At 41.1% G+C, this 26,018-nt stretch overlaps 1 protein-coding gene across 1 annotated transcript in view; it reads left to right on the top strand.

The window, feature by feature from the left end:
- The window catches only part of LOC119738110 (leucine-rich repeats and immunoglobulin-like domains protein 3), a 62,511-nt gene extending 39,202 nt beyond the window's left edge, over positions 1–23,309 (top strand). Inside the window, exons 3-16 of the mRNA XM_038212850.1 lie at positions 5,582–5,719; positions 7,995–8,138; positions 11,097–11,528; positions 12,140–12,292; positions 12,810–12,881; positions 14,492–14,655; positions 15,737–15,873; positions 16,497–16,674; positions 16,907–17,109; positions 17,383–17,740; positions 18,177–18,314; positions 18,785–19,057; positions 19,453–19,830; positions 20,313–23,309. Coding sequence (XP_038068778.1) covers positions 5,582–5,719; positions 7,995–8,138; positions 11,097–11,528; positions 12,140–12,292; positions 12,810–12,881; positions 14,492–14,655; positions 15,737–15,873; positions 16,497–16,674; positions 16,907–17,109; positions 17,383–17,740; positions 18,177–18,314; positions 18,785–19,057; positions 19,453–19,830; positions 20,313–20,641 — 3,097 coding nt within the window. The 3' untranslated portion in view covers positions 20,642–23,309. The remainder of the gene's footprint in view (positions 1–5,581; positions 5,720–7,994; positions 8,139–11,096; positions 11,529–12,139; positions 12,293–12,809; positions 12,882–14,491; positions 14,656–15,736; positions 15,874–16,496; positions 16,675–16,906; positions 17,110–17,382; positions 17,741–18,176; positions 18,315–18,784; positions 19,058–19,452; positions 19,831–20,312) is intronic.
- The last annotated feature ends 2,709 nt before the right edge of the window (positions 23,310–26,018 follow it).

Genomic DNA, 26,018 nt, shown 5'->3' on the forward strand with positions numbered 1-26,018 from the left:
GGAGCCAGTGTCCATACTGTGAGTGACAAGGTCGCGGTCTGGAACTGAGGACAACGACTTGTCCAATGCAAACACTAATTAAAGTCTGGTACCTAGGGATCCCTGCATAAACAACTGAGCTTACACTGTGCTGTCTACCAATCATCCCCGACAACTGTTTTGCACTAGATTTCTCCCAAAGTTTGTCCCATTCAACAATGGAACTTATGGGAGTAGGTTTTCATGCTCTTGTGATTTCCTCAGAATTTTTTTTGTAATGAATGAAAAAAGTGATCCTGAAGCTTCATGTTAAAAATGTGCGTATCAGTCATATCAATCGTACATCATTGTGGTATTTTATGTGTGGTAATTTTGTCATACATGGAGCCACTTGTACTTTTCAAAAGAACAAAAATCTTCAAAGTCTGGAAGTTTCATAACCAGTGGGATTACCTGCGGGATCTTACCCCTTTCAACTTGTCAGCACATACTAAGGTATTGTGCTGTTTCACAGAAATGGAAGCACAGAAAATCTGGATGTCATGTGCCAAGCAATAGCGGGTGTGAGTCCCCTAGTGGCTTGTAAGTAGCGCTGCCCCCCCCCCCCACCCGCCCACGGAACACCAAAGACATTTCTCTCTTGTGGTCATGAGACCTTTCTCGTTGCTCTATAGTAGTCAAGGGCATTGGGTCTGGGACTGCAAAAAAAAAAAAAACACGGAGCTGGTGGAATTTTTTTGCCTGGGCCACAATATGACAGACAGATGTCAGGTAGTTCAGCCTGTAATTAGAGCAGCACTTTCGGCTCATTTTTGCATACCAACAGGGAATTGGAATTTGTTAGGTGAAAAAACCACCACAAATTTGGATGTGGATCTGTCACTTAAAATATTTTCTTGCCCTCCTCTGCTTGTAAAGTAATGCTCAGGTTTATTTTTATTTTTGGGAGGCCTGATTTCCATTTAGAATTTTGAAGATTTGGGGCTTAAATTCCACCAAAGTGAAAATTGCGCTTGAAGGGTTTTCCAGATTGACGTTTGATTTATGTTGTCCCAAAATAGACTTGAACTCCGAAGTGCACAGAACTTGATTGAAAGATACCCCAATACCAGTTTCTTTATTATTTTATATTTTTAGGGAAAAATAGGAAATATCTTAATCCTCGCAATGGGGGGTTATTATAGTGTCCCAACGCTGCTGCCAGATAAGGTTATTTGGCCCGTCAGTCGTTAGCTGAAATGTGTTCCTGCCTGTCAGCGCGATTCCTGTTTTGCAGATCTTATTGGGAGATTTGTACATGACGAAATGCACCAGTCTTCTCCTCACTTATCCCCTCTGGATGATGCTGCAGAAATTTTTCGTGATTGATCGAATAAATATCACTCAAATCTCAGAGGGGCATTTGCGTATGTTGTAATTACATGCGTGTCACCGATGCTCAGCCAATCAATCATTGAGTTCAAAATGAGCAAGGCAACGGATACCAAGGAAAGGGAATATTTCTCTATCCAGGAACTTTTCCTCAAAGTTTATATTTTTTTTTGGAGCTAAAACTTTATTAGTGGCCCGTTGAAGGCTATCTATTGACTCCGTGGATGAACACTAGAGGGCGCTTTGTGACCTCATTGGAGAGGTCCAGTGGGAGAGGTGAACTTGCGTGCGTGCACCGGTATGCGCTTATGGTGCGATGTAGCTCAAGTAAGTTTACTCAAAGTGTGCACGAACACGTATCATCTGTATGTGAGTGCAAAGCACCATCTGCAATGCGTCCCAGTGGTCTCCGCCAACTCGTCCTTTGTAACCGTTGAGGTTACACGGAGGTCACACTTGTCAGTGCATGGAGTTACTATTTTTACATGAATATTACATGAAGTTACTAATTTTTGAAGTGTCAAAAATAGTGCCTTGCATTTTGCAACAGTGCATTGACCATTATATCAATGAGGTGCCCTCAAGATATCATAGCACACATTCATAGCTGAAACTTGGTCATCAGTATGCAACAGCAATTTTGAGTCCAATTTTGGATAACTTCTTGGAGCGTGAAAAAGTATATCTTGTTTCTGATTAATTCCGGGGAGAAAATGGAATCAACGGAGTGTGCGGTCGTGATCCTGTGTTAACCGAGCCTGGGACGTGACACCGCGGCAAACGCTCAGCGGTACTTAAGTATGCATCTAGGGTCGTCATGATGGATAGGTTGGCAGAGTCTCTATTGTCCAGCCGCGGACACAAAGATGGTCTAATGTCGCAAGGGGAGATTGGTGTTTAGGATGACATATTCAACATCAGGAGATTCGGTGTGCCAAAGCTTAAGCGGCATTTTGATTAACGTGCCGCCGTTACCGCATTTTACCCTCGTCACGCGGCAGAGCTGAAGAAGGGAGGGGAGAAAGAGACCGAAATTAGGTCAATGCGACGTGTCTGCTGCCGCGCATGCAAGCCTCCACTCCCCCAAGGAATGTGGTTTTCCCGGGCCCCAATATACATTAATTGATGCGGCTGTTTTGCATTGTTCCACGGTTCAGCCGCGCAGACGGTAAGCTCCCGTCCGTCACGCTACAGAGCCGATCCTCGCTCGCCACAGAGTTATAATATTCCAGCATGGTTTTTTTATTCCTGTGCTAAGCGGATCAATGGGACAGATTGTGTTACAGGGTTTGGGGCCCTATTTGCTCCATATATTTGATGAGTTGGGGGGGGGGGGGAGAGGGGGGGAACGGAGCATAGTCTGGAGCGCCCCATATATTGAAGTGTGCCTTGGGTTAAAATGACTACTTAAAATGCACAAAGTAAATTTATGTGCACTCCATGTGCACTTTGTGAGCTGGCCAATTGGGTTGGATACTACAAAGAAATGTCTTTAAGAACTGGCATTAACATGCAGAATGCATTTGAATAATTTTGGTTTGCTCGCTAGAGCTGTAGAAACATTGACCAACTATATTCTACATGTACAATGTACACACTGGTATACATGTGTAAAAATGTGTAGTGTACATGTAGTACATGTGTACATGAAAACTACACATTTGTGTACATTGCATGTTGCACACATTACACAACTGTAAAAGCCACCTTCTTCACATACCGGTATGTGTACATGTGCACATGTACATTTTTGTACATGCACAATGTATGTTCGTAATTCCAAAATAAATACATCATAATTTGTAAAGTCAGTGATTCCACCCAGTCCACACCTAGCCCATGATGGAATTCAGTCTTCCTCCAAGCACTGCGTATCAACATACACATAAACTCTCTACTCGGTCCGAATATTCCACGGTCCTAGGTATTAAAAGCGACGCTCGGAGCGCCACACTCCCCTTACTCAGCAAATCTGAATTTCCTAACCAACATTGATTGATACTTGTACTGTTCCATAACCCGGAGGAACGCACGAAGGAGGAGGAACAAATTTAGCAGTGGCTAACAAAGCCATGGAAACCCAGTCCTGCCCTCAACTAAAAAGAAAGAAAGAAAGAAGTAGCGCTGATTTCACCACAAAAAAAAAAAAATCTTGGTGTGTGCCAAGGCAGAGCACGCGGGGATCGATTCAGGTCAGATTTCGGTGCTAGTTTTCAAATTAACCCTCGGAAGGCCTCGGGGAAGCTCGTATACCAGGGCGGGTTATTTGGAGGAACAATGTGCCTGAGAGAGCCGCATAAACTCAGTCGAGAGTGCAGGTGCTGATTGGATGCTGATAACACCTCCATTTTTCCCCCTCTTTTAATACATTCCATCTGAAATTAGGGAAGAAACCATTGCACAGTTCCACTTTTTTTTCAAAATGGTGGGAAAGATTTCTCTTCGGAATGGGAACATTTGCAGATAAACGGGTCTGCCACGTCCAACCCTTTTGAAAGGAACACGGGTCATGTTTGAAGGTTCCCAAAACCTTTTTGTCCTGCGAAATTTTTTCACCGCCCCGTTTGATCCTGTCTTTGTGCGGTGTAAAGCTGGGTCGTGTGGTTCCCAGCACGCAGTGTCCACAACTGGGGCGTCATTGTGCCGTAAAGTGAAAAAGGAAAAAGAGGACGAAATTAGGTTATAGATTGTTCTTGTGAATGGACGTTTCTTTGGCAGTTCTGATCGACTGTTGCGCTTTATGAGCTACCTATTCAGTCTGAAAAGCTAGAAGTTTCCACGGTGATTATATCGAGATCAGATTTCTTGTTATTTCTGTGATTTTTTTTACCCCCAAAGAAAATTTACCAGCATCCCTGAAATGAAACATTAAAACTTTGCAAAAAAACCCCAAATTGAGATGTCCAATGTTCGTTTCGAATTTAGTGTTCATTTTATACCAGAATAAGATTAATTCATGTACATGTCTCAGTAACATTGTGTTATTACCTCCGCCAAGGCGGTTATGTTTTCATCAGGTTTTGTTTGTTGGTTAGTTCGTTGGTTTGTCTGTGGTACAAGTACAAACTGATGAGATTTTGGAAGTGATCCGGATCTGGGTCTTTTGGGTACACAGACAACATGGCAGGGAATTGTTTAGCCTTGGCGGAGGTTTGCGCTCTCTGAGTGCTTTCTAGTTTTATGGTTTTTAATTCGAAGAATTTATTAAATTGTGACAAATACGTATCTGCATATAACATGTTCATGCCCATACGTGTCCATATGATTAACGTTGCTTCTTACAGTTAAAAGATGTGCACAAATGCAACAGCTTGTAATTTTGTCCCCTTCCATCAGCCCTCTCCCCTCCCCCTCCAAAAAAAAAGAGTGGTCTTCAAATGTTTTTTCTCAACCCCTCCAAATTCCCCTTGTTCTTTCCCAAATTGTGTTTAGCCAGGTGACCAACTCCTTGCCACAAAGACCCCCACTTAAAACCAAACAAAAGCTTTGGTCAACATGGTCCAAGGCTACATTGTTTTCTGGTCTGTCCGGGTGACCGTTGGTGACCAGTGTTTAAACCAGTGGTGACCATTGGTGACAATCCGTGACCGTTGATAAGGAACGGAGTGCTATTGTTGCTGCATAGGTCCTTCTACTTTTGGCAGTGTTTGCCAAGACTCGTCCTCCAAAAAACCCAAAATTTCACTGGACTTTTCAAGGTTTTGTAGAGGATGGTGGATCTAGTTTCAGATTTGGATGACTGGGATGGCAAACAATTGGTCAATTTTGTTTGATAATAACCTTTAATTTATGATATTTCAATGAATCTTACATCTGGGTACACCCTTTTAGAATTTTTACAAAGTACTTCATTTTCATGAAACATTGACAAGGATTTATCTATAGGCCTACTTCTATTTTTTTGGGGTGTTTTTCCTAACTATGTGTACAGTGTAAAAATAAAGGTTCTTTTGTTTCATTGAAGCATACAAATTATGTTTGCATGTTGGGAGAATGAATAATCTAGTTGGAAAGGTCTCCAGTTTTCGTGTTTTTTCCTTTCCTGAACATTGTCTGAATTACCGATACTTTGTTTCGGCTTGCAATTACTCATGCACGTGGAAGTATCTGAAGCCCCTCCCCGTAGAGGCGTGTGTTTGTGCCAGCTTTAGCCAAGATGCGGCTTACTCGCACTTTGCAAAAAAATCCATTTCTCATAATGTCTTCATTCGTTCTTTCTTTCTTTATACAGAGACCACAATGAGATTGAGCACATCCCACCAGGCTCCTTGGAAGGTTTCGTCAGCCTACGTAAGCTGGACCTCAGCTATAACAACATCATGAACATCACCACCAATACCTTCCCATCACAGACAAATCTCCATCATGTGTAAGTCATTTTTCTCTATCTGCGGTCAGAGTTGTAATCAAATCATAAGTGACAGCAAATCATCCCAAGTTGTTGCAAGCAATCACAAGTCGATCACAGGTCAGGTCATAAGCAGTCGTAATCAAATCATAAGTGACAGCAAATCATCACAAGTTTTCACAAGCAATCACAAGTCGATCACAAGTCAGGTCACAAGCAGAGTTGTTATTAAATCATAAGTGACAGCAAGTCATCACAAGTTTTCTCAAGCAATCACAAGTCGATCATGAGTCAGGTCATAAGCAGTCGTAATCAAATCATAAGTGACAGCAAAGCTTCAGAAGTTGTCACAAACAATCACAAGTCGGGTCACAAGCTATTCCGAACTGTAACGAAGGCATCTCTTTGTCGCTGTTCGTCCTGGTTATTTGTGATTGAGTTGTGACTGTGTTGTGATTGGCTTGTGATTGGCTTGTGATTGGCTTGTGATTGACTTGTGATTGACTTGTGATTGACTTGTGATTGACTTGTGATTGGCTTGTGATTGATTTCCTCTCTGCCAAGTTCTAGCATATTCGTATGTATTTTTATGTAGAGCTTCACTGATATTCCAAAGTAACTACAGTAGTAACACTAACAGTTTATGCACGGTATGGTTTAAAAAATAAGTAAAATAGAAAAAAGAAAATAACTCTTCACAATTTTGAAAAGTACAATTGTATGATTGAAAGGATAAATTTTTATTTTTGTCAAACACTAAGTTTTGTTTACAAGAACCTTGACTTTAAAAAATATTCCTTTCACTTTCACGTATTGAATTTTCTGTCTGTTCCATGTACCGGGTACGTGTACAATGTACACGTATTATTCGAAATCCTTCTGGGGAACATGTTCGGTACATTGTAAGCAAGAACCACAAGCGTGACGGAATCTTGTTACGCCAAAAAATGCGTCAAAGAAAATCACGCAGGCGTTAAATAGAATTTTCGGCAAAAATGCATTTTGCAATTACACGCATGAGGTGCTATCCAGTACCAAGTTCATTCATTGTTGGGGGGAAAAAAGACAATCATAACTCTGTTCTGGATGAAGAAAAGTTATTCATGCAACGGAACGGTGCTTGAATTGTCTTTTCTATGTCTGATCATGACCGAGTGTGCAAAGAATGTTTTACAACTTTGAGGAAAAGACGGTCCTCCCATGTAATTTTGTTTTGCAATACTGCAAATTTTGCAAAAGCAGCTGCAACTCAACCTAAATGTTCATGTATGTGTAGCTACAGGCAGTGGTCATAAAATTAAAGTTGCATCCTGTATTGGAATACATGTATGCGTAATCGAAGTGTTTTTCTTAAATTTCAGTACAGTTCTGGTTTAGAGCTTTTGATTAAATTTTTTTTTTATGTATGTTGCTTTTTGTCTGATTGAAAACAAATTCACGTCATTTGAATCATGAAAATGCCCAAGGCTTTATACATGCATTACATGTATGCACAGGGAAAAGTATAGTCACCAAAGGGCTAATTCGCCTTGTGAATAAAAGCATCAGGATGTTACTTCTGAAAAAAATATATTTGGCATTTTGATCATTTCCAGTGTTTTTGTAGAACCTATCGCTAGTGTGGTCACAAGAAAATCACAAGTCAATTCACAAGAAACAGGGGATGAACAAGTACTAAAAAAAGTGCCGTCATCACAGTTCATTTGAATAGTGTTTGACTTTAGTTGGGACTGGATGACTTGCGATAGACTTGTGATGGACTTGTGATTGAGTTGCGATGTACTTGTGATGGACTTGTGATTGAGATGTGATGCGCTTGTGATGGACTTGTGATTGAGTTGCGATGGACTAGTGATGGACTTGTGATTGACTTGTGATTGACTTGTGATTGAGATGTGATGGACTTGTGATGGACTTGTGATTGACTTGTGATGGACTTGTGATTGAGTTGCCATGTACTTGTGATGGACTTGTGATTGAGATGTGGTGCGCTTGTGATGGACTTGTGATTGAGTTGTGATGGACTAGTGATGGACTTGTGATTGACTTGTGATTGACTTGTGATTGAGATGTGATGGACTTGTGATGGACTTGTGATTGAGATGTAATGGACTTGTGATGGACTTGTGATTGAGATGTGAAGGACTTGTGATGAACTTGTGATAAATTTGTGATGGACTTGATTACAGCAGTGAATGGGATGTACATGTAACTTCAAGACAAAATGTATTCAACACTTTTATTTGATGAGCGTCATGGTTTGTAATTTCTTGTGATGCCTCATGATCTCTTTCAGATTCCTAAACAACAACCAGCTCTCTCTGCTGGCCGCAGGCTGCCTGGACAACCTGACGTCGTTACAGACGCTCAACTTGGAGAAGAATCGCATCAGTTCCATCCCCATCGAATTGTTCCTCAGGCTCATCAAGTTAAACACACTGTGAGTACACATGGGTTTAGAAAAACCATCATAGCAAGCCTTTTTATGTCAAAAGGTTTTTGAAACCAAGGTTATGCATCCAGCTCCCACTTCATCTCTAGCTGTAGAGTCAAGGTGAAGCTGGACACAAAACCGAGGTTTGGAAAATACTCTACTTTTAGAGATGAGCATTAAAAAGTGTGTAATTAGCATGAGCTGGGGCCAGCTTATAGACACGATAACCGAACTACTATTGGTCGGTATTTTCTGCCGAGAGTCCAAATGCATTGCATTATTACCCCTGTTTGGCACGCCATCTTTCAATGTAGAATTCTCAAATCCAAGGAAACTGTATTTAAATAAGTTGGAAGTAAACTTATTCAGGCGCACAGAAGCTGCAGCCTCTCAGATGCCTGTTTGCTCCAGGTTGAAAAGAAAACTATTTCAGCTATGTACATCAGGTTCGAACCAGCCAACCGATCCCGTTAGCTCAGTGGTCGAGTGGTAAGACATCTGCACTAGAAAGCACGAAGTCGTGGGTTCGCGTCCCTCGGGAGGTAACACACTGAGTATAGTGTTTACACGTCGGTGAAGGGCAAAACCTAGTTTGATGAAGAAAACTATTGTAGTAAACTCTGCACTAGAAAGCAGGAGGTCGTGGGTTCGCGTCCCACACGAGTGATTTTTTTCCAACTTTCACTCGGGAGGTAACACACTGAGTATACAGTGTTTACACGTCGGTGAAGGGCAAAACCTAGTTTGATGAAGGAAACTATTGTAGTAAATTGTCTTGCCCAAGGACATATAAGCTCTGTCTATTTGCCTTAGCGTTTGCTCTGCACAGAACACAGTGCAGTGCAATTCCACATATTTTTTTTGCAAAATACCATGCATGTGAGATCTGCACTTGTGAAATCGATAACCACATTTGCAATCTCCAAAAATAGTCTGGAATCGGAAAGTGTTAAGTTTGAGATGGATGTACACCTGATTTCAATTTCCCCTCTCACTCAATTGGAATGGTTGTGAAAGTATTAGTTTAGAGGTGAAATACAGACAATGGGTCACTTCACATTCTCCTTGCTCACGTCTCACTGTCATGGCAACAGTGACCGAGTTTTCTGCCGTTCCCAAGCTAATGACAACCAGACCCAGAGAGTTCTGAAACTTGGTAAATGGGCAAGTGTGAAGATATGACCCAAGAGGGTTTGTATGGTAGAGCAGCCAGCCTGTCGGTGCCCTTACAGTAGTTAAATTGCATTTGACCTCTACTGATTCCAAAGAGAGTCTAGTTTCTCGTCCAAAATTTGGTGCTATCAATGTTTCTTAATTTGTGTTTCAGTTTTTGTTGTTGAGGTACGGTACCGTTACTTGTGAGTGATCACAAGTCACCACAGGTCCTTCCCAAGTCAGCCAGTCCAAACTCAACACACAAGCTAGGACATGCCTTTGTTATTATTCATCCCCTGTTACTTGTGACTGGACTTGTGATTTACTTGTGATTCGACTTGTGATGCACTTAGGATCCATCGCAAGTACACAGACTACAACACTGGATTTTTGTGACCGAATGTGGCCAACTCCATAGAAGAATGACACAAAATTAATTTTGTAAAAGTGCTTGCAACATTTGCGTCATTTTGAAATCTGAATTGGTGAAAGAAACTCATTTGTGAACATTCAGACAATTTTGAAATCATGCTTAACCCATTGGATAATAATGATGTAGTGCCTTGAGATCCAATACTGGTGGATGAATTATTATGAGTTCATATGCCACACCAAACCACCCAAGCACTCTACAGTTTTATGGATTTTATGAGTGAATAAACACAATGTAATACAATGTAGTACAGGTACTGATACATGCAGGTCATTGTCATACAGTACTTCAGGCTTCAGAAAGGTTACCAGACTAGACTCCCTGTCACCCCGGAACAGTTTACAGTTATACTGCTCTGTTGGGAACAGGCGCAGAATGCATCACAATTCCGCAGCTGAAATGTGTAGTAGGACATATGTAGGGGCAGGCACGTAGCCTGTTCTCTGTCAACAAAGCTGTGTCCATTTACAAATAGGAGCCCCTGACTTTTGACCTCTGCTGAACCCCTCATGGACCCCATAAATGGCGAAGCCAGATGCTTTAGGGGGGGAGGGAAACTTGGCTTGATTTTGGCAGCACAGCCAAGGGCAATATACAAGGCTGGATCTTAGATCAGGAGTGGAAGAATTATTTCTTTGTTGTTGGGTTTCGCCAACCCATAATTTAAATGCGGAAGAACATGTCAAGATTCGCAATAGTGTCTGTGTCCTACCCCAATAGTGACGCACAATTTTCTTCTTCAAGTAGAGAAATTTGTCAGCAGATCCCAGATCACGACCATGCAGTCGTATTCACACCGTCAATCCTGGACGTCCTATTGTGTATCTTTTGTTTGTACTCTAACTTTTTAGGAAGACTCTTACATGTTTTGTACACGACCCAATCACGGACGTATGCTGGGAATCGCGGACGATATTGTTCTCTTTTGTTCTCCGGCATTTTTCGTCCACGGTTTGAATGCCTGAACATGCCCTTGTGTACATGTACATTACTTTCAGTGAGACATTGTACATGCACACAGAGATTAAATAGTACATTTGTGTACTGTTCAACATATTGCTCTATCACTGTATCAGTCAACTGTTGTCATGTACATGTTCTTTATAGCAGGGGGTAATTGCATTCAGTGACAAATGTTGGAGTTTTGCATTTGGAGATGTAAATATAACCTGATGGCACCTGTACTACATTGTATTACATTGTATTCATTCAGTGATGGAACCATTATACCACAGACTGCTCAAGCTGTATTTGAAGGAACAGGGAGTAACAGGCAGGGTCGTTTGGGACGGTTAATATGGGTATGGATCCTTCCCATATTTGTTCTTGACAGGTCTGCATTACTATAAATTGTTACAAATTTTTATTGTTTCCAGGAATCTGAGTCGTAACAAGCTGACCAGCATCAGAAGCCTCGCCTTCACAGGTCTCTCAGAACTCACCGTCCTCAACCTCCGTCGTAATCGCATCTCCACCCTCTCAGACGGAGCCTTCTACGGTCTGACCAAGCTGCGAGAGCTGCAACTGGATGGCAACCGCATCGGCAGCGTCAGTAAGGGCTGGCTGTACGGCCTGGACGACATCCGCCAGCTGCTGCTCAGCCGGAATCTGATCAACGCCACGGATCCCGGCGGCTGGGAGTTCTGCCAGTCGCTGGAGGGATTGGACCTGAGCTTCAATCGCATCCAGTCGCTAGAGCGCAGCGGGTTTGAGGGCCTTCCTGCCTTGCTGGATCTCTTCATTAACCAGAATACGGTGTCTACTGTGGCTGACGGGGCCTTCATTGGCTTGCATGCTCTGAAAGCCCTGTAAGTATATTAGACAGTTTGGTATTCAAACTAAATCTGTGCACATCAAGAATTGACCATTTTCCTTTTCGGGATAAACATTTTGCGATATGCATGTAAAATTGTAAACTAGAACCCCGCTATAAGGAACACTGCTATACCGAACATTTACCTTTGACTTCTGAATTTTTAACCACAAGAATACCAAGCATTAGCACTTGAGAGTGGCAGTTGAACGCCCACTATACTGAACAATCTCTATATTGAAATTGTACTATATAGGGTTATTACAAAATATATTTTGTTTGAAATAAGTACACAATTCCCCCAAAACCTTTGACTATACCGTGTTTGGTAGTGATTACAATTTTAGATAAGTTAAATAAAAAAATGCTTCTGCTAAGAACCAGAGGTTCACTTTCATTCAGCCTAGTATGTTCATATGTATCAGCCCCCACTAGCATTGAAAAAAAAAGAAAACCTTGATTGTCCCAACTTGCACCAAACTTGTCATATGCGCAAATGTACCTTTCATTTTGTGCGCTTGAGTTCAAACTATCCTTAGGGATTATGAAGGCTTTAGGAGGATTAGTGGTTAACCTTCTTGCTTTGTTGCTTCCTTGCATCTTTAGTGAGCTGAGCAACAACCGCATCTCCTGGAGCCTTGAAGACATCCCGGGAGCCTTCGAGGGTCTCGTCTCACTGAGACATCTCAACCTGGCTAACAACAAGATCCGCTCCATCCCCAAGCGAGCCTTTGATGGCATCGAGGGCATCAGAGAACTGTAAGTGTGCCAAACTCAAGAACTTGAGTTTGATCAAAACTATTGTCAACAATACTATGATCATGAGTGCATCTAAATTACTTGGCTACAGATGGAAATAAGACATTGGCCTATGGAAGCAGCTGAAGCACTAACCACCAACTCTAGCAAAGTCATTTGGACGACTTCCACAACACATACATGTAGAAGTCAACAATGGTTGAACTAGTCTACACAACTTTTTTTTGGATTGTGTCATTATGTGGTAGTTTTTTGAAACTCCAGCAACTTGAGTTAATTCGGATAACATCCTGGAGTTGGAATCAACTTATAATTTACAAAGCCAAAATGCACGGAGAAAACTTCTGCTTTAGGAACAAAGCAAATTGCATATTTACCGTTTCCGTTGTGGTTTGATTGACTGAGTTACAAATAAGGAGATTGTTCAGTTGGCAATTTTAATTTGACACAATCTTTTAATTTGTCAGAAGATTGATTATTGGCTGACCTTTTTGATTGATTTCATTGATATGAACAGGGACCTGAGAGACAACAACATCACGTCCATTCAAGTCAACGCCTTCAACAACATGGAGCATCTCAGCCAGCTGTAAGTCTTCCCTTTGTACATTCCCCATCCTCAGTCTTGTCACAGCGGTCTTTTTGCTTGCCTAGAGGGCCACCCTAGGATCATCTATTGTGCCTAAATCCCTGACTGACTGACTATAACTTGTGAGCCGGGCAGTGCTGTTGAATAGGATAACCTTGTTACGCCAATGAATGGACTAAATCCGGCCCATTGTGCAGACCAGATGCATGAAAAGACTTCAGTGAATAGCCATTCAGAATCAAATGAATAATAGTTTTGTGTGCTCTGGAAGCAGTTTTACTAGGCTTGCGTGCCTTGTCTGAAAAAAAAATCCGTCTGGTGACTTGCCATTTTTTTCCGGTTAGATGTCACCATAAATTTACCAAAACGTGGTACACTCCCCAGTTCAAGGGCAGAAATAGAAATTGGGAGAAATCCCAATTAGATGAATTATATCACTGCTGCAAATTTAATAAAAATAACAATAACACAGGGGAAAAAAAGGAGATATTTTGTTGATTACTGTTGACACCAGCTGTCATGCCAGTGATGTGATCCACCTTGGGACGATGAAATATTTATTAGTTGAACAGACTGGTGCTGACAAGCGGTCACAGACAATAAATTTTGACAGAACATTTGTGACGGTCACAATTAATCAATGTCTACGCCTAGTTCCAATTTCCTTTTGTCCGCTCCATTACCTTGGATGACGGATATGAGGACTAAATTTCTCGTCATTATTCTGAAATCCAAGGCCGTAAAACTTGTAAAAATCTGACATCTACTTCCGTAACCAATTTGAAAATGACTTTATCGGAAACATAATTTTATTAGCAAACAAAGTTTATTCATTTTTGTACTCCCATTCTGTTATCTTGGATGATGGAAATTTGGACTGATGTTGATCTTTGTTTTTTTTTTTTTATTTGTCCAAGGTTATTGCGTTTGTGATACTTTATAGAATCAGATCCCCATTTCCGTGACCAATTTGAAAAAAGACATTGTCAGAAATATTTAAGGAAACTATGTCAAAGTACTTTCTGTGCATCTTGGCTCTGTGGTTATATATTAAGGCAAATATCACTGCTTGTCATCCTTAATTGCTTGTCTTTTTGAGCAAATTCTTGTCCTTACTTTATTGCAGCGTGTTTCTACACTGTACAAGTGTGCATTTTAACCAATCATTCTGCATTTTACTTCATGTTCTCAAACTTTCTTCCAACATAATGGCAAAGTGGCTGTTACAACAATCTGACTGTATTTGCATAACAGCCCAGTTTCCGTTTTGGTTTTGCTTTTAATCAGAAAATAGTGCTAAGCGAATTTTTTTGCTAAGCAAAAATCAGCAGAGAACCAGTCAAAAGCAGTACAAATTTAATACATTTGACTGGTAACCTGTTTTTGCTCAGCAAAGATTTATTTGTGCTTGGTAAATTTCTGTGCTAAGCAAAAACAGTTTGGAACCAGTCAAAATAACACGCTTCTATGACATTTTGGCTGGTAAGCTGTTTTTGCTAAGCAAATATTTGTTGTGCTTAGCAAATTTCTGTGCTGAACAAATTTCTGTGTTAAGCAGCTCCGTGATTACAGTTTCTTTTCTCTTTTCTTTATTTAATGGATTGTTTCAGGTTGATCAACTCCAGTACCCTCTTCTGTGACTGCCAACTCTCCTGGTTCCCCAGCTGGGTGGACGCCGCCGGTTACAGAGGCACCATCGATGGGACGTGTTCCCACCCTCCACCCCTGAAGGGCACCAACGTCTTCAATGTTGCCCCCTCTTCATTCACCTGTGGTAAGGACCGAAAACATTCCTAAACCAGTTCCATCTGCTTCTCAAAAGTCACTCTGCTGTATGGCTGTGCCCAAAGTGGGCTTCCAGGGTTATGGCTATGACTATTGTCAGCATGTTCCCACATTAGGAGATGAGTGAATTTTTTTCCGGTTGATATTATCCCCCACCTCCACCCCACCCCCACCCCCACCCCCACCCCCACCCCCACCTCCACCCCTACCCCTACCCCCACCCCACCCCCCAAAAGAAAAAAGATTTTGTTCTACAGTTTGTCCAAACTTTGTTGCCAAGCTTCATGTGACATTAAGTTTTTCAAGATAATAATCTGGAAAGTCCCCCACTTCAAATGAACCTTTGCATTGCCATTGACTTGTGACTCACTTCCCAGAATCCGATCAAACATTAAGATTAAAACAAGATATCATTAAAAAGTTTAAGAATAGTTCACAAAGGCTGTTTGACATTCAGTACATAATGCTAGGGGTCAGAGATAGGAATTTATCTTTGGAAATAGGCCACGTGATTCACGGGCCAATTTCGTTTCGCTGCTTAACAGTTTAAGCAGAATAGTTGCACTAACTACAGCAGAACTCTTTTCTTAACCTTAATGCCGGTTCATACTTCGTGTGAAAATGAAAAAGGAGACGAATTTGACTTCATCAAACATTCTCTAAGAAATTGTTCAACTTTTTCAAATTTGTGGTGCAAAAACTTGCTATGACATGACAAATTCACATTTGCATTGGATTAGGCCCCAAATGTGAACCAGATGTTAATAATAATTCACGGCTTGGGTGTGCTAGTTGTTGTGCACACGGAGATTTCTATTGTGAAGATACTAATTTAACCCCATTAGCACTGTACTACATTGTATTACATTGTATTACATTGTATTTATTCCCTACTGTACTACATTGTATTACATTGTATTACATTGTATTTATTCCCTGATGAATCCATAAAACAATGGAGCACTTAAATTGTGTGCTTTGCACCCCTGCGAAATGTGGCCCAGATTATATAAAAACAAAGCCTGGCTACGATAATGACACTGTCCACTTTTTGTTTGCCTGAAATCCAGATGATAACTCCAAGCCCGTGATCGTACGCAACCCCAAGACCACTGCCGCCCTGAGAGGAGACAATGTGGCTTTACTCTGTGAAGCCTCCAGCAGCAGTGAATCCACCATGCGATTCACATGGAAGAAAGATGATGAGGTAGGGTACCAGACCTAGGGGGAGACTACTCTCGCTGAGTTTACACAATGGTGTTTTTGAAATCCAGCTTTTGTCTTCAGCTTCGGATTCATCCCTTGGCTGCATATTACAGGATTTGTTGGTCCCCAAGGGAAGGGCCTAAAATTTCATTGAGCCATAGCTGGACACATAGCCGAGGTTTCAGAAACTCCCAGAAATTTGCTTTTTCTAATCGAAATACCTGTTGCTTCTGCCATATATATTGTACTTGTTTCTAAGCCAGTTACCGGCTCAAAAACCTTCCAGCTATCAATTTTGACTAGTCAAATATTATAATATGTATGTATTGAGGTAGAAAAAGTAAAGAAAACTACAGTAGAAAGACACTAGCAAACACTGAACTTTTACAGATTATTTGTACCTAAAAAGTTATAAACAACTAGTCAGATAATGTGCTGCCAAAAATTGCTGTAACAACGGACCATTACACCAAAAATGATCTTTCGTTGTCCCCATTTTGTTCATTAGAGTGAAGTTCTTGTTCATTTTAATGAAGTTCATTTTAGTGAAGTTCTACTGTGACCACTGTGATCAATAGAGAACTCATTGCAAGTGTTATTTTTTTTCCGTCAATCTTCGGCCAGGTGTTAGCCAATCCCAACACACAGGTCTTTGCCAGCCAGGGGGAAGGCAACTTGATTCAATACCGCAGCGTGCTGAACCTACCCAACATCCAAGACACGGACCAGGGAAAGTTCCAGTGTGTCATCACCAACGAGCTGGGATCCACCATGTCCAAGACGGCACGCATCACCGTGCATGGTCAGTTACTGGACTTTGAACTCCTCAGCAAGCAAAATCAGAAGCTATCTTGAGATGTAACCACACTCGTGCCCATGATGCACGAGTTCTTAGATTCAAATGTACTTATCTTTAAATCTTACGAATGCCTTGGTTAAGCATGTCTCTTGAAAGCCAGTCTGACACAGGGTGTTAATATTTAATGAAGACTTCAATCATTAATTGACAGAAGATTCCATCTTGGATTTTTCAGTGTTCCCATCCTTCGAGCTGACACCCAAGGAGAGCGAGGTCCGAGTTGGAGGCACGGCCCGTCTAGAGTGCTCAGCGACGGGCGACCCCAAACCTGTCATCGCCTGGCAGAAGGATGGCGGCGACGACTTCCCTGCCGCTAGAGAACGACGCTTTCAGGTCATAGATGAGGAATCAGAGACCTTCTACATCTCCAATGTCAAGGTATTCTTTGTACCAGTATTGTATTCTAGTCCATCATCACAGGACAGGTCAATCAAAACATTGGACAAGTCCAGTCACAAGTAACAGGGGATGAACAATAACAAAGAAATGATTTTGTCACAGTTCTTGTGACTAGCTTGTGACTTGTGACTGACTAGCTGTACATTCCTCAACTGTACAGAATCCTTCAAAACCTCAGTTGAATCTAAAGTACCTGGAAAGTTTAGGGCATAAACGTCCAACTAACCCACTGTTTTCCTTGGTTTTGTCAAGGTGTCGGACATGGGTATGTACAGCTGCACGGCCACCAACGCGGCCGGCATGATCAGCGCCAACGCGACCCTAACCGTCCTCCAAGCACCGAGCTTCAGAGAGCGACCCAAGAACATGGAGGTACGCGCCGGCGAGGCGGCCGTCATCGAATGCAAAGTCTCGGGTTCCCCTCCACCCCGAATCACCTGGACTAAAGACGGACGGGAATTTCACGTCGACGATGATCACATCTTGACTAGCAACGACGGGCTGTTGATCATCAAGAACGTCAGGATGGAGGACGATGGAACGTACACGTGTGAGGTGGTCAACAAAGTCGGTGTGGATAGGGGATCGGCCGCACTCACTGTCCTACCCAGTGAGTACCATGCTTTTAACTCTAACCCTTCAGGGTTTGTCTAGAAACCCTGCCACATGCAACAAGTTGCAACAGTTGCCAAAATGCGAAACCTGCCAAGTCTAGATCCATCAGGTCAAACTGCCTCAGAGTCTGTGGTCGCCAACTGCAGCAGGATGCAACTGTAGCATTGTTCAATGGGACTAGCTCTCATTGTTTCAGCATTGGCTATTTATGCACTGGTGTTGATGGCTCAATGCAGCAAGGTCCCACATACTCTTCACATGTTGCAGTGTGTTGCAACTGGAAGGGTTGTGGTTATACTGATAGGCCAACTTCAGTGGTGCTTGGGAAATGTAAACAAATATTGTACAAAGTGGTTACCATACAATGAGGTGAATCAGAAAATGTCACAAATCTTTCGTGTTCTCAAATGTACCTTTTTTTACGTCTGCAGAAACCAAGTATTACAGCACTACCACCGGTATCATCATTATCCTTGTTGTGTGCTGCGTGGTCGGTACGTCGCTGGTCTGGGTGCTCATCATTTATCACACAAGGAAACAGCGAAGGCACTACAACACAACCCATGCAGGTACTTTCAGAATTGATTTGTTGTTTTTTGTAATTGTCTGTTTCCTTTGTGTACACTAAAACGTGTCTCTCTACAACCAGCATCCACATTATAGTCGGCTTTACCCAACTGTTAGACTGAAAATTTGAGGATTACTGTTTTAATACCGAGGTAATTTATTATTCAAAACGTCTGTGCTAGCGCTGTAAGCACAGAACGGAGATCATGAGCACAGAACTCTGTGGTTAGCAGAGCCCTGACAATGGACGCAGTGCTTGATACCTTGAGATCCATGTCAATCTCAAGCTATTCAATTGAACTGTGACAGGGGTAGTGGTCTTGTTCGTCCCGTTACTTTTGATCAGACGTGCGTATTGACTCGTGATTCACTTATGGTCGAGCTTCTGACTTGCCACAGCCATCCTTGAGATAATGTTATCATCATATTTGAATACTAATTTGTTACGTTGTGTTGGCACTTTTTTTCACAGATGACCCGGCCCTCCCCCCAGAGATCCCCAGCTCCGCCTTCAACGGTTCCTCTGACGGCACCATCCACCAAGAGACCAGTAGCGGCATCTCCAGCGCGGCTACCGACAAGTTCCCGCCAGACAACCCCAGCGATTGCGACTCGCTGGACGGCGGTCTGATGATCCACCCAAGCCTCAAGTACAGCCATCGGTTGCAAGGATCCATGTTTGCTGGGGAGTCCAGCGACCCAATGGATATAGCTGTGGCAGGCGGAGACGTCGAAGATGATAAAGGTAAAGAAATGGATCCTGTCTGTCAATCAAGCAGTGCACTTTGACCAATCAGAGCATGACTTTTGGTCAGGTGACCACAGTAGCTCTGTCAGTTTTATGGTTTTATCAGGGAGTAAATGCAATGTATTAAAGTCATGAAAATGCTAATGGGTTATTGTTTTCACACACTGTTGAGAAGCACAAGTATTAGACTACTGATTTGAGCACCAGTACAAGTTAAAAACCTTGTTTTACATCACAATTTATGGGACCGTGAAGCAATTTTGACGTCAAGAAATATACAGGTTGAAGGTTGCTGGTGATGAAATGTTTTCAAGCATTTAGACAGTTCAACTCACTAGACAACTAGGCCACGGCAATTAATTTTATTCATAATCTCTTCTACTATTACCTAGGTGATAGCGTACTAGACACCCCGCAGCATCTACACTATGACAGGGATCTGGACACGGACCCAGAGAGCTGCACCGAGCACAGCGAATGCCCGGCAGACTGCTGCCAACACCACGAGCCCACGGACCCCACCCCGTACCACCACCCCACAGACCATGCCCCTCACCACCCTTACTGCAGGCACTCGGAGCAAACAACAAACAGAGGCAGTGTAGAGAGGGTTTCGTCCCCAGACGTCATCGATGGGACGTTATCGAGGCTCTTCCACCCATCGGTTCCACCGGGGTCCCCTGAGCAAGGCAGTGTTTGTAGGGGACAAAGAAGTCCTAGGAGTGCTTCGCTGGGACGGCACACGCGTGGATACACGCAGTGTCCGGAAGGTGAGAAGGATATCAGTTATGCGGCTTGGTTGGGTTTTGGAAGTGATCAAGTGTTCCGTAAACCTCAGTGTAAAAAAATCTGTCTGTAGTTTTTCCCCATACTTCTTGAGGGAAAATTTGAACTGATTGATTTCCTGCAAAATTTAACAACATTGTCTCTACAAAAACTGGGCTTTTTCCTACCATCAGTAAAATTGCAATGTAGTGAAGAAAACAACTTTTTAAAGAACCCAGTGACAATTTCAAAATGTTGACAGATTTGTCTTGGATCCTTATATGATTTTTTAATCGAGGTTGTTCTTTAGCTCTTAGGAATGGATGAAGTCAAATAATTAATTTGCCAGGAAAGTGTAATTTTTTCCATGTTTTGTCACGAATGTCATGTAGGTTCAATACAATGAAAAGACAAACTTTTAATTAAAAAAAATGAAAGTTCTATTAAAAATTATAATGTAATATTATTTACGTTTTGTTTCCTTCAGATCAACCAAGCTGCGGGAGGCATCTGCACCCTCACACGATACCAAGGAGTAATCACACGGGGACCGGTGCCCCGCAGCAGCCGGTTCCCATCAACCTCTATGAGAACCCCACCACAGAGACTACCCGCGTCCCCCCTCCCCACCCCCACTGTCGCAATAACGCCACAGGCAAGAAGTCCAACTGTCGCGACACACCGTCCAACCCCACCCCAACCCACCTCTCCCCCACCCACAAGACGAAACCGACGTCATCGTCATCGTATCACAAAGCGCCCTCGCTGAAGGTTCGGCGGCCCCAAAACAGGAAAGCACCGCCAAGCAATGTGTAGATATGGTTATATTAATATTATTAAGTTTACTATTGACAAGCTGTGTATTATAAGTATAACAAAATTGTGGCAGAAACTTATTTTATTTTCCTGTTTTTTTAATGCAACTTTCGATCAAACATTGCTTCAGCAGTCCCAGAATGCATCACATCATTTGGAGGTTACATCATCCAGAGGTCATATGTGAAATTGAGGAAATTTATTCTGCAGACATTTTGGTTTTGAAGGGAGGACAGTTGTCCAGTTCTCTTTTTGATTTTGGACATGGACATGCGTGAAAACTATTCCGAACAGTATTGATTATTAAATTGGAATTCTGTGTATCATATTTTGTCCATTAACTCGTCTTATTTGGTGCTTGTAAAGAGTGGTGCATTGTGGGACTGATCTTGGTGTTAACGAGCATGTTATAGACTCGCATGGGAATTCGAGGTGAGCTTATTTATTATTGACCGAGGTGACACAACTCGAGCCTGGGGCTTGCGTTGTGCCACCTCCCCATTTGAACACCTCAAAAACTCATCTTTTTAGGTGGGCCAAATCCTTAAAAAAATACAATCCACTGCCAGCCTCGGGCTGAATTTCCATAGGAGGGTGGAAGCAATGGGGCTTTTACCATTTTATACCCTAAACCGTCCCAGATCCTTCAAAATCTACTTAACTGGAGGTTCCATCAAAATCTACTTAACTGGAGGTTTTGGAGGATTTTGTAGGATTGAGGAAGGTAGAGCCCAGCCACTATTACTTCACATAGGGCTTCATGACTTGAAACTTGGTAGGTACAAAGAGTGTGCCATTGGGTTCCTGCACAGTGGAGGATTACAGAGGATTCACAAAATGACGAAAACTTGGGGAGTAAAGGGTTAAATGTATCATTCTTCAGTATCTAAACTTCTGGAATGGCCCCCAAAAAGATGAGTTTATTTCTGTGTTTTGAGTCTTTGTAATGCTAATGTAATATTCTGCCTCACGAATTTGATGTGTAGCCTGCTGCCCAACGAAGTCAAATATTAATTGAATTTTTTTTCTTTGTATGTACAGAAAGATTGTAAATAATATATTATTACTTTTAAAAGAAAAGGCATGTTTGTTTCAACCCACCCTTCACATGTTTATTATATATAAATATAAATCGATGTTCCTCTAAATGTACTAAACGTTTTGTCATGATTTGTAAAATCGTGTTTTGGTTTTGTTTTTTTAATTTATATTTTTTCTTTTTAAGTTTGAAATAGATGAATTTGTGATTTTATAGATAGATTACTGAATAATGAATTTTTGTAAACGAGATGTCCTCAAAAATAAAAGTATCCTTTCCATAAACATATACAGTGTTTCAAGTATTGTTTTCCATTGATGGCACTTTTCAGATAAAACTTCCCAAAGAAAGTTACAGAAAGTACATATTTGAAGAACCTTGAATATTCTAAAGGTAACTTTTGTCCCTTTTGCACGCCATAACTTGGATTGCATTTTGATGACCTTAATTTAATTGTCCAAATAAGCAAAAATTAGACCTCCGTTTGAGAAACCAAGATTTAGGCAATTGTTTTTCCAAACCTTTGAAACAATTTCAAGTTATCCTGCGAACTGAAACTTTGTATCAAGTTCCAGTTTTTTTTAAAGCTAAAAATACAAAAGTTTATTTTTGAGGACATCCTGAATTCACCTCAATACCTCAATCGCTGGTGTAATTATGCTTAATGGACTATTTGTTTGATAAATAGACATTGACAAATTCCATCCTATGTTAACTCTACGATATTGTCCTAAGCGTTTCTGCTGAGTGCCGAAACAATCGTGCTCAAATATTTCCATATTTTGAGTTGCGAATTAGAAAATCTGAACATTTCCCACTTTTTCTTTATGTGCATCTTTATTCCCTACGTGTTCCCAAATAATTTTGTCAAATTGCTAGAGGAATCCTTCAAGTGTTTGAAGATATTGGGATTTTTTGAGAGATTCGTTCAAAATGGTTCAAATTTCATGCAACCTCGCGCTGTAAAGAGCATTTTCTCTACTTGATGTAAACATTCACTGAAACTGTACATTTAATATGTGTGCCAAACAGCTTTTGATACCAACACAATTGAAAACAAATTTGGAATGAAACTTTTTACAGCCCGTCTTTTTCAAAATACTGTGTCCATCTGGATGAGATAAAATGGACTGGCTGCTGTACATAATGCACTGTGATACTAGTATGGATACAACAAAGTTAATGAAAATATCACAGAATATTGGGTTTTTATGTCCATGTTTCACTGTGGGTACTAGATATTGCTATATGGTCTTCAGTTACCGACTTTATGGGTGTGGCAAGGGGGGGGGGGGTATTCGTTCTCGATGTTCGAGGTGCCAACTTTGTGAGTCCTCTTCGTGCATGTCGTTGTGAACTACATGTTTTTTCATCCCAGAAGTTGCTAAAATCAGACGAAACTTATGGTCAAGATTTTTTTAAATTATTTTTGGAAACTTTTTCAAGATTCAAAAAGGCAAATTCCAACATTACTTGGATTTGTAATATTTTCTCCCAGATCTTCTGTTCTTACTCAGCCCTCTGCCCCACAGTAAATGGAAATTCAGGATTTATGTTGCGAAATTAATTTTCGTTGAATGGAAGATGATGTAATTAAACAATCCAGCAGTCTGTTATTCAGTCTTGTAATGGCTTTGTGACCGTGTGTGTTTTTGTGATGATGAGCAGGCATGGTTGTATCACTTTGTATGTGGCTTGGTCTGACAAAAGGCACAAATTGAAGGGAAAAAACATTTTGGTACAAGATGATTGATTGTGTGCATTGCAGGCCGTTGGCTCTTTGCACCATATTGGAACGAACAGCAGACTGGGTTTGCAGTATGGCTTTGTTTTTTGGTCATTTGTTGGTCATTGAAATGACCAAAGCTTTTCGGTGAACTCTAAGTTCAAAACTTCCACCCAATTTTGTATCAGGCATACTGGGGAAGTGAGAACAGTAGTCATTTACAGTAATCACATTTCAAAACCTAATCTAAAAGGTTTTTTTTGTTAACTTGGGCATTGTCAAATCAGACCCAGTCACATATTGCTTAAAGAAGAAATAAGAGGTGAAGGGAAAGGAAAATAGACAAGATTTTGGGCTTGCATCTCAATCTACTTGTCTTGTACCCCATCCCAACCCCCACCCCACCTCCAAACCCAATCCCCTGCCCTACCCCCTTCCCCACCCCTGCGCCACCCCACCATACCCCATCGGAATCCCAACTCCCATCCCTTGCCCCATCACCCCACCCCAATACCCCACCTCATCACCCCACCCCATACCACCCTCCCACCCATACTCCCACCCCACCCCATACCACCCTCCCACCCATACTCCCACCCCACCCCATACCCATCCCTACCCCCATACCCATCCCTACCCTCACCCCACCCAACTTTCCCCCAGCCTCACCCCACCGCCTACCAACCTTCCCCCACCTCTATCGCCACATCACCCATCCCCCACACTCCATCTCCCACACACAACTAACTTTTCTAAACTGTATCACTTACGCAGAGTGAAAGAAGAAAAGCGAGTTGCCGATTTGTGTCATTCAAAAATAAGTCTGTGCATGCTCTAAGAAAACGAAACAGCGCAGAAAATAAGTTTGCCAGTGAGTTGAAGATGAGTTTTACATTTGAAAATGTTGGCTTGACAACTTTTCTGTCAATCGTTGCAGATAGTAGCTTTTTGCATAAATTCTTAAAACAAATACCCTTTTCTGTCTGGCACTCTCTAACAAACTTGCCCTGATCATCAAGGTGCACAATTTCTGATCTTTGTTTTTTTTCTCTCACCTTCTGAAATTGACTCTAAATATATAATCTACTCCTGTCGTTATGAAATGTCTTTTGAGCCAAAGATTGTTAATATTCCTATTTATAACTTAATGTCCATTTCATACAAACCCAGGCCTTGGTAATATACAAAGAGATGTTTTTGTAAATCTTGAAAACATTATATATTTATATGAAACTGGGAGTATTATAAAACGGGAGTTAATATGACATTCTATTTCCAAACCTTTGAACTTTTAAATTGCCCATTGCTGAAAATGCGTTTGAAAAAAGTTTGTAATTGTAAGTGCAAGCAGAATGCCTTTGATGAACAGTATTTGCAAATTGTGATGATCTTACAAAAACAATTCCATATCTCAGTCCAAGTTCATAAAGATTTTTTTGACATAATGTGATTGGTAATATTTTTTATTACTCCATCTTTAATGCCTCTTATACCTCACCTTATATTTCCCCTCACATCCATTCACATTACTTCTTGCTGATTGGTCCAATTTTAATAATTATATGCAGCAGTTGAACCAATCAGATGGCACTTTTTCTTTGTGTTAATCAACAGTTGAACCGATTAAAAATGTTACCATGGTCAGTCAGTGCTTCTAACGAATTACCTTGTGTACGTTTCAGGTTGAAAATAAAAACTTGTGTAACTTGAATTTCACTATGATCTTTGCGCTTTTGAACATATTTGAAATGGATTTTGCGCAATATAAATGTATTATTAATATTATTTGTAACTTGATTTTCAAGTTGTGCATGTTTTACATGTTCATGTGTGCATTTCTTCATGGTGTACACGTCATCTTAAAATGGTAATGTTTTCATTCTAAGGAAAGAGTGGAATTTCTGTTAAAAGTTGTAAAATACTGTAAAGAAAGGCAAAGAGCTTAGTAAAAATGCAAAAATGAAACATTTTGTCTTGTATTGTTTTCTTGAATAGCTTCTTGAACTCCAAAAATGTTCTTTATTTAGAATCCTCCTCACAGACAGATACAGATGTCACTTCATAAAATTGCCCTTTTTCATATATCCCATATATTTCCTTATTATTTAGTCAGATCAAAAAAATTAATAAAACATTCACTGGCAAACTTTAAAAAAAATAAAGACAAACAATTGAAAGACAGAATACTTGGCTTCATTTAAAGGCTGGGAATTCTATAAAATTAAGTTGGAAAAGGTAAAAATTGAATAACTTCACTGAGGGAAGAAAAAAAATAGTAATGGGTATTTATATAATTTCTTTTTACAAAGATAAGTTTTCTTTTTATATCCTTTCTCACTGGACCCATAATATATTCCTATGCAAATTTCAGTCCTGCTATCAGTGACAAGTAGCTTGCCTAAGAACACAAGCACCACATACCCACTAGTCTGTACACAGACTCAAAATGGCGGATTATTGTGGACGGCCATTAAAAGTCTGATAAGGATGCACCCCTGCATTAAAATTCCCATAGACACCATTGCTAAATGCCCATACTTCTAAATTCTTTTAAAAATACTGCACAGAAAAATGATGATCAACATGTCATCTTTCATTTTCTTTTCATATTT

This window comes from Patiria miniata, unplaced genomic scaffold, assembly GCF_015706575.1.
Source record: "Patiria miniata isolate m_02_andy unplaced genomic scaffold, ASM1570657v1 HiC_scaffold_3, whole genome shotgun sequence".
Taxonomy (NCBI): domain Eukaryota; kingdom Metazoa; phylum Echinodermata; class Asteroidea; order Valvatida; family Asterinidae; genus Patiria; species Patiria miniata.